The sequence below is a fragment of the Rhagoletis pomonella genome, unplaced genomic scaffold, assembly GCF_013731165.1.
Source record: "Rhagoletis pomonella isolate Grant_MI unplaced genomic scaffold, Rhpom_1.0 Rhpom_scaffold_00006, whole genome shotgun sequence".
In the NCBI taxonomy this organism is placed as follows: domain Eukaryota; kingdom Metazoa; phylum Arthropoda; class Insecta; order Diptera; family Tephritidae; genus Rhagoletis; species Rhagoletis pomonella.
The window spans coordinates 53,219,937-53,229,210 of record NW_023458560.1 but is presented as its reverse complement, the minus strand read 5'-3'; the positions used below and the strand labels follow the sequence as shown (position 1 = coordinate 53,229,210).

The 9,274-nt window shown below is 37.8% G+C and overlaps 2 protein-coding genes across 2 annotated transcripts in view; both read left to right on the top strand.

Moving 5' to 3' along the window:
* Nucleotides 1–9,274, top strand: part of LOC118740943 (UDP-glucosyltransferase 2-like) — a 515,118-nt gene that overhangs the window by 167,263 nt on the left and 338,581 nt on the right. The window lies entirely within an intron of this gene.
* Nucleotides 6,191–7,916, top strand: LOC118741977 (adenylate cyclase, terminal-differentiation specific-like). The gene is made up of 5 exons (XM_036473944.1): nt 6,191–6,218; nt 6,327–6,389; nt 6,500–6,638; nt 6,710–6,824; nt 7,336–7,916. Exons 1-5 carry the CDS (start codon nt 6,191–6,193, stop codon nt 7,858–7,860), a joined length of 870 nt encoding a protein of 289 aa, XP_036329837.1. The 3' UTR covers nt 7,861–7,916.

Below are 9,274 nucleotides of genomic sequence, written 5' to 3'. Positions count from 1 at the left end.
CGGAATTTTTTTTTTTTTTTTTTTTTTTTATGTATGTTACCGCATAACTTTGGACCACGTCAACCGATTTCGATAATTCATCGGAAAGGTAGTGTCTCAGAGGTGGTCCCATACTAATCTGGTTAAGATAATATTTTACAATATTTCAAAATTATTTTTCGAATCATAAATTTGTTTATGATTAACAGTGTATTTATACTTATTTTGGTTTTAGATCCTTTTTACTTTCAACACGAGGTATCTTTTTTCTACTTTCTATTGTCATAGCCATAACTCCCTCTCTGTTTTTATCAATCACTCGTCGAGAAACACTGGCTAGTAATTGAACATGTCTTTCTGTTCCTTGAATATGTGATGGAATTTTCGGATCTATAAGTGGTAAATCATCATGTTCTAGGTAGTCCAACAAATGTTCGTAAGGAATATTTTGTGTAAATGGCGGTTCTAATATGTTTTCATCGTTACATAGATCTATCATATTAATGTATTCTGTGCAATTGAAATTGATTTGCGGCTTTTTGTACTCTCTTAGGGTACCTGAGTTATACAAATAATTACGAAAATACAATATTTTTCTTATAGCTTTGTCACGTATGTCTTTTCTTTCATCAAACAACATTGCTAGTAAGACATTTTCAGAATGTGCATAATATGAATTATTTTGAACAACTGTATCTATAATTTTCTTCAAATTTGGACTTAAAAACCTTGTCCACTGTATAAATTTTGATAATAATACACTACCATATACAACAGAACTATAATACTTGACACTAAAATACATTGGAACATAAACTTTCATTATGTAAGTTGCTAGAATCTTCAAATTGTGGTTTGGTTTATTCGTTGACACATACAATCGTAATATTCTGCTAGCTCTTGTTATCCAGCGAGAATGTGATGATGGTCCTGGTTTCATGTTAGCCAAATCGGCTGGACATACACCATTGGAAATTGCGTTAGCCATTTTGTACAAGTACTTAACATCCGTAGATAATTCACACTGAAGTTCTTCGTCCATAGCAGGAGGCATATTTTCTAGTAGTATATGTTCAAAGTAAGTTGCAACCTGTGTTTACAATAAAATATAATATTTTTTAGTAGCGAAATAGTTACAGCTTACACACATCGAATAATTTTTTTTTCTATAAGAACTACAAAACAATAAAAAAATATTTTAAAACATACTTGTAATGTTTCACATTCTTGGATCTGTTTATCTAACTTTCCAGTTGTTGATCTAGGTCCAAATGTAATTGCTTGGTCTAATGTTTGATATAAATGACGAAACGGGAGCTCGTTGAAATGTAGCAAGCATACGAACCAGTGCAATGGTTTCTTTAAATGAAGTTCGAATCTGCGCAAAACGCCATTATATGTTCCAGTGTTAGCAGGTTCACCATCACTACATATGCCAATTAAGTGTTCAAGTGATATTTGTTTATTATTAAAGAATTCAAATAATTGTTTCTGCTTAGATTCCGCATCTTCTTTGGTCAATTCTACATATCCAATTAATACTGTGTTTGGTTCTCTTGCAACTACTAAATGAGGCTCTTTTACCATGTTTTGATGATATTTTTGATTAATTGTTTGTTGTGTTAATGAATCATTTTTCCGACCATCGAAAGAAAATGCTTTTAAATTAGATTCAATACGTTGTTTACTTAACACTACGTCTCTATATTTAAGCCTTTCTCTGGCAACCTTACGTTTGTCCATAATAATAAAATCACCCTTTTCATCTCTTATGTTTAAGTCTTCGAGAAGTGCTGTGGCTATACATGCAGCTACTCTGTCGGAAACTCCAAATCTATCGCACATCATAACAAAGTTTGGTATGTTGTATCTTGCAGTATAAGGACCACGTTTCATTGCAGAAGGTTGTTGTGTAGCTGATGGTAATTCATCGATATCCATAAGCATTTCTGATGTATTTGGCTGATATGTTTGATCGTCATTGTCTGTTGCAATTGTTGGTAATTCTGTTAGCACTTCATCTGAAGTAAATGGCAAATATTCTGGTATTGTACGTTTTCTTTCGTTATGTTGATCAAACATGAATTCTGTTAGATTTTCTGGAATTAGTCCACAGGAGCATTTTGTTGTTTGTAAACTACATTGGCATTTTCCAATGTAAAACAATTGCTTTAACGAATATACGAGTGATTCGAATTTGCTTCTATTTTTACACTTATTATCTTTATGACAACTATCGATTAATCTATTTAACTTTTTGACAATATTATTTCTGCTCATAATTCAATATTTAATTTGCACCAAATTTCAGTTAATTTATCTACTACATTTGGAGTAAACGATTTATATGAGAACATCTTTCTACTAGATTTAGCTTGATCACTGAGAAAAAAATAATACTGTAAAATATTGCCATTATCTGGTAAATTAATATCACTCAATTCACTTGATTCACCAAAGGACATAATATCTGGTCGAGGCATAGGACGCGCGCACTTTCAATACTATTTTTAAATTAGCTGTATTTTTCGCTACCTCTAATATTTTCAATTTTTGTTTACGTCGCCTACCATCTGTTTTTATGCACAATTTGCAAAAGTGTTTTATGACACTGTGCGCGCCACTTTTAATACTCTAAACCAGCCAGGGAGGAGATTGGGGGATAGATCTCCCACTTCGTCAATACACTACTATTGTTATACCTTTCATGAGCATGAAATGGTATTATAACTTTGGTCCGATGTTTGTAAGTACCAGAATAAGAAGAGATATACCCACTAAAATGTATACTTATATGATCAGAACGTCGCGCTGAGTCGATTTAGCCATGTCCGTTTGTTTGCATGCAATCCAATCTCTCAGTTTTCGAGATATGCGGATGAAATTTTGCAATATAGTCTCTCAGTTTTCGAGATATCCGGATGAAATTAGGTAAGTGAGTGTATTTTTATAATGTATTGATCATTCGTCGGAGCCGGAAAAATAAAATTTTAATAATAATGCTAGGACTTTTTCTAATTTTTTCGGCATTTTTCCAAATTACAAGAAGAGTTTTATAAAACTTTTATAACACCAAATGTTTATCAAGCTTAGGATTTTGTGTTATCCGGGCAGGCTTATTAATTTAACCAGAGAATATGTTTTCTTTGTCAAGTTTACCAAGTTACCCATTTTAAACAGCTACCTGTACTGTATCAGCGGTTAAAACTTGTCAAATTTTTATTTAAAATTTTCGGTAAGGAATAAGCGAGTGGATGAAAAATACATAACGGTAAGAACGGCCCATATATATGTATATGAAAGAATACAAACATGCGACGACTCTAGCCATTGTGTGTCACTCATTTAAATCATAGTTATTTTTTTCTTAATGTATTAAAAAAATAACGTTCATAACTCTTTAGTAAATATTAATCTGTATATTAACCTAATATATATTAAAGACTAGAAGATGACCCGGTGAACTTCATATCATCTATAATTTATTTGAATTTCACGTTGATCAATTATAACAAATCTTCAAAATCCAATTCATTGAGATCACTAATACTGCCTGATGTTATAGCTGATAAAAGATTCTACACCTATGGGATGTGCCACGCCCCCTTTCACAAACTCATTTATATATACCTTTTTATAAGCACCTACCATAGGTATCTGTGCATTTCAAATTTCGAGTTCATGTGACTATAATTCCGAAGTTAGAGTTAATTCAAAATTTTACGCCTATGAGGTGGGAAGTGAAACCAGATCCCACCCCTTTGCGAGTCCCAATTTTTTTTACCCTATTATAGGTCCAGGAGCCATGGTAATACTCTGTCAAAATTTTGTTCGATTATGTCCATCCGTTTAGGCTGCAACCTACCACATACATACATACATACTTCCACAAATATATAGTAGATTTGCTTTGAAGCGCCATCTTGCGGTTCTTTAAATCAAAAATAGATATCAGAAATGAATTTTTCATATCACAAAACTCCGGAGCACAAGTTTTTATTAAAAAATAAAAAACATTCGTAACACTTTAGTAAATATTAATCTGCATATTGACTTAGTATTAATTAAAGATACCTTCTTTTAAAAATGCGCAGGCTCGAAATTGATTTTAGAGCAATGGTCTAAAGGACTTTTTTTCTTAGAATTTTATGTAGAATCCGAATCTGCTTGGAACGATGTCGAAAAAAAAATTGACCCGCCCTAATATATATATATTTTTTTTTATATGGGAGTTGAAGTCGGTTTTTTTTTTGCTAAAAATTACTAGTAAATTTATATCCTCAATAGGGAATTTTGCCAAGTCGCGCCAGCTCATCGGTCTTACAATTTCGCTCAATGTTGGTACCCATATCACCTTTGGGCGAAATGACTCTGCCATCTAGTTAAGAAATGTGCGGCATTCCATGGCTGCCGTGGAGGTTGTAGAATGCTTCTTAAGGCATTTGATTACCGCTTTGCTGTCAGCAAAGATGTACATATGTATCAGCTTGGGATATCACATCACACTTTGCCGGTTTTGAGGCACTGTCGATTGCCATCACCTCCGCCTGAAAAATGCCGCGGTGGTCCATGAGACGAAAACTATGGGAAATTTTATAATTTTTGAGTATAAACCCCCACCAACCCCTCCCTCGAACTTTAAGCCATTTGTGTATACATGGAAGGACTCCCTATTCCTTAAAGCGTCTCATTTCCACACTTCCCTTGAGGGTAGAAGGGTCCGCTGCAATGGGAGAAGGGTTCGGAAGTCCGCTGTCCCCTGGTCGGACCAAAGGGGAATGAGATTTAGCTGGCATGTCAAGAGGTGGTTGGTATCGTGCGGGATAGCCTAAACATGCCGGACTCTCATTGGGGGTATCTACCGGGTTTGAGTCTGGGCATGTAGCTGTTGAAACGGCTCCAATATTCACACCGTAACTGGGCCAGAGTGACGCGGGTCTCTTGGCAGTTAAAGCTTCGCGTCTGATAAAGGTTGTGATTATGCTCCGATCACGACATTCATAAGCCGGGATTCGTGGCAGGTGGTGACCGACTCCCTATGAATGCAGTGGATCACTCGTCGGTACGTAGTTGGGTCCAGTGGTTGGTCAATGTATGTCTGGACAGCGTCCATGTATACGAATAAGTGCCCCTAACATGCCTGGGAGGAAGCCCCTCCTCTAGCAAGGGTCTGTTGGGGTACTCACGCCGGCCTAAAGTCTTTTGGTTTCGTATGTGTTGTTTTTCCTGCTTTAGGTATGAAAACTAATCGAGTGGCGTATATAATTAAGTTGTGACGCTGCCTCAAAGAAGTGGGAATGATTCGTACTGGTCCCGGAGACTTATACCGTTGGAAGCTGCTATTACCACGTTTTATGTTCTCCTCAGTAATAATGTTCGTTGGAAGGTCATCGTTATTTCCTGCGAGTCGATTGTTGGTGACTTTACTGCGGAGGCAACCCGGAAAGTGCGTTTGTATTAGATACGCTAATGTTTCTTTGCTGTTAGCTCTCCAATCGACTTCATTGAAGAGGTGGCTAATATTGATGAGGCACGTTTATAGTACATCTTATGTAGTCTGCTGGCTTTTGAAGAACTTACTATCTTCTGACAGAAGTTTCTGTATTAGGATCGCTTAGCGTCTCTGTTTGAATACTTAAATCGACGTTTCCAGTCTTTGAATTCACTCCAAGAGTTGGATCTCTTAGCTTTGTTAAATTTTTATCTAAATTCCGTCCTCGGGGTTGCAATTTCAGTCGACCACCATGGAGGTTTTGATTTTCTACTTCGACTTGCACGTCGAAATACTTTAGTTACAGCATCAATGACCTTATAAAGCTGATGCCCTGAGTTTATCTTGGTTGTGGGGCGAGAAAGGCTGTTAGGAAAAGTTGTTTCAAACTTTCAAACGAGACATTCAGAAGCCTTTCAAAAGTTCTGCCTCATTTGCATTGTAATGTCAAAGATTTCCCTTCTAATAAATAAAACGAAGGTAGGCGTGTCAACTTAGTTGAGCTTGAGACTCAATTTAGTCGATTTAGGTAGGGCTTAGCTGTGATGCTATAACAACGGCAGCAATCTCTTCATCAGCTGGAAGGATATTAAATTTTCAATTCTGTGTTAGAAGTGCGCCCCGAGGTCATGACAAAATTTGAACTTTGAAAGTTAAACGACTCATTAGAAAGGCGATATTAAAAGCTTTGACTTCGTTTACCAGTTGCAAGTTCAGCAAATGAATGGTCCATACCACTGCTATAAATGTAACTATTTAGTATAGACATAAGTTTGCTCTTGTAGCTTCATAATTTTTATTATGCATTTTATTGGCCTAGCTTTAACTTTTTTCACCTCTCTTTCTCCTATTGCAGTGTGTAAAGAATGGCTGGTACGTGAAGACAGCGCGCTAGCCTATAAATTGCAATCACAAGAAAGTAAGTCATGTCCCTTAGCAAAGTACAAAATTAACAAACGGAACTAAAGTTTATAGCTTATGTGGCACACACACATACATAATTCATATTTTGCAATTCTTCTCCAACAGTAAATGACTTCTACAAAGGCAATCGACAGCGAAACGCTGTGGTACGTGAGGATTTTCCCACCGCTTTGAATGAGCAAATCAAGGAGAAGGAACAGGCCGAGCGGCAAGTGGAAATGTATCGAAGTCGTCTGCTTGAACAGTAAGTGCAATAAAATTATATACATTTATATGTAGTCAGACGCGAAGGTGAAATATTTTATGTGACCACAGGGAAGCATATGATAAGCGTGTAGCGAAGGAAATCGCCGAAAAGTTGGAACGTAACTTACAGGAACAGAGGCAAAGAGAGTTGCTGGAGAGCGAAGAAATGGCGCAGCAGATGCAGGTGAAAGACGCGCATGTTGCATTATTTAAGTTTTTCGATGTTGATACATTAGGGCGGATCATTTTTATCTTTTTTTTGGCTATGCGCGTACAACTTAGGCGGATTCTGCGTATAATTGTAAGCAAATTTGCCAAAGAAACCATGGGTCTAAAATCACTCTGGAGTTTGCCAAATTGCAAAAATAGGTTTTGAAGAAAATGTGAAAATTTTCACTGTTGCGCACTCTGGTGGAATTTTTAAGAAAAAGATAAGTGCTGAAATGCGTTCATGTTTTTACCAAAAAATTTAAGGACTTCTTTACGACACTACAGCAGAATGCTAAGAAACCCATTTTCGCAATTCGGCAAACTCTAAATTGATTTTAAATCAATGGTTTCTTCGGCAAACTTGCTTAAAATCACATCCAGAATCCTTCCATGCCAAATGCGTATAGTCGAAAAAATTTCCCATGCAAATTAACTCGCCCTAATGTGCATTAATATTAATTTAACTTTTTGTGCACTCACTGCAGGAGCTCTATGTGAATTTGCCGCCACCAATGCGCGGAAAGGCGCATGCGCTACCGCCACGTCCAGCTAAAGCAAGTATCTTGCAACAGAATCCCAATGAACCCTCAACATCGAACGGTAGATATTTCGGTAGTAATAGTGGTAGTGGTAGTAGTAGACAGCATCCGAGACATCATCAGCATCAACAACAACAGCTATCACAATCACCACAAACGCCACATCAGCCACAGTCACAACAACAATTGTCGCCCACATCATTTCTTTTGCAAGAACAGCATTTCTCACAAACTGATTGTTATGTAGGCCTAACGGTACAAAAGACTTCATCACCTATAACTACCACATCTGCAGCATTGTCGTCATTAGCAAATGCAGTAGATTCACCTTCGCCACCAACATCTTCCACACGCCAACACAACAGATCACAAATAAATGCACTGAGCAACAACAACAGAAGCAGCAGCAGCGGCTCATCTGCTGGCGGTCACTTGTTGGTGAGTTTCAATGAAGCAACAACCACACACTAACCGCTTTCGCGCATTGAACGGTGACTCTTTACAAACAACAAAACTAACAAATTCATCTCTAGCATCAGCATCAACACTCCTTGTCATCCATTTCGTCAGCTTCAGCTGCATCGACATCCTCTTCAGCGGCAGCGGCAATGACTTCAGCAACAGCAGCATCCTCATCGGTACAGACATTCTCATTTGCACAGCCACAGCCACCACACCAGCTCAATCACTTTCACTCACCAACAGCACAACAACAACAACAAAAACGCAATCCGCTCGAAGCGTCACACCCACCAACACATGCACCCTACACTGACCATTCTGCACCACCACAACCACATACAACCCATCCATCAACGCCACTAAGCCGGCAGCAGCACCAACAGCCGCTGCCTCAACGTCAACATTCAGTCGAAGAATTGATTGAATATTCCTATGCGGTGGACAGCATAAGGCATCTTGAAAAGTGTGCTGCTGATGGTGGCGGTGATGGTGGTGGTAGCGCTAGTGTTGACAGCTGCACAACTGAATCACCATTGCACAACACTTTTGGTAGCAACAATTCCAATTCACCAAGTGGCGCTTTAAACAATCGCTTACATTCGGTGTCAAATGAGAATTTGCTAAGAAATGAACACAAATTCCAGAAGCTCTCACCGGAGAAATACGATCAGCTGGTGGGTAATGATGCCGCTGGCGGTGGACGTGCGGTTGCGTGTAACGCCGTAGCTGCTGAGCGGCATATGCAAGCACACGCAGATGATATTGAGCTGTATGTGGATCCGTGTGATTATGCGAGTTTGAAGGAGATCGGTTTGCCCATGGAAGAGATCAAGGAGATGAGCAAGAAATTGAAGCAGGAACAAAAAGATGAGGTGGGTATTTTGCTATGGTTGTGGGGTATTGAAGCTTTTAAATGGCACGTAAGATATTTACTTTGGACTTCTGATACAAAATCAAGTGATAACATCGAATCTGAAAATAGATAGTCAGTTGATTAATTGATGTGGCGAGGGCTGAATGTAGAAGGCAACAAATAAAACAAAAACCTGAGTAAACTCTTTGGGTTTAATTCTCTCAGTTCCGTTACTTCAAAAAATTAATGATTTGCCCATAAACATCATTCCAGTTCTACATATGTACATCGTGCTGGCCAATCGCAGAGGGGCTTCTTTTCTTTTCTGATAACTTACAGCGACAACCACCCTGCTCTTCGGAATACGGCATATTTAAAGTGGTGGAAAAAGATAATAGAAATAAAAAGTGTTACCATGTTTTTGATACTTTTCTTTTGTTTATTTAATTTTTTTTTTAATTGTATACTAGGGAAACCTAATGCATAAAAATCAGCACATAAATCGACATTTGTCGACTTTGTATATAATTACACTGGTCTACAAGGGTTTTGCGAATAAGACGGGACCTG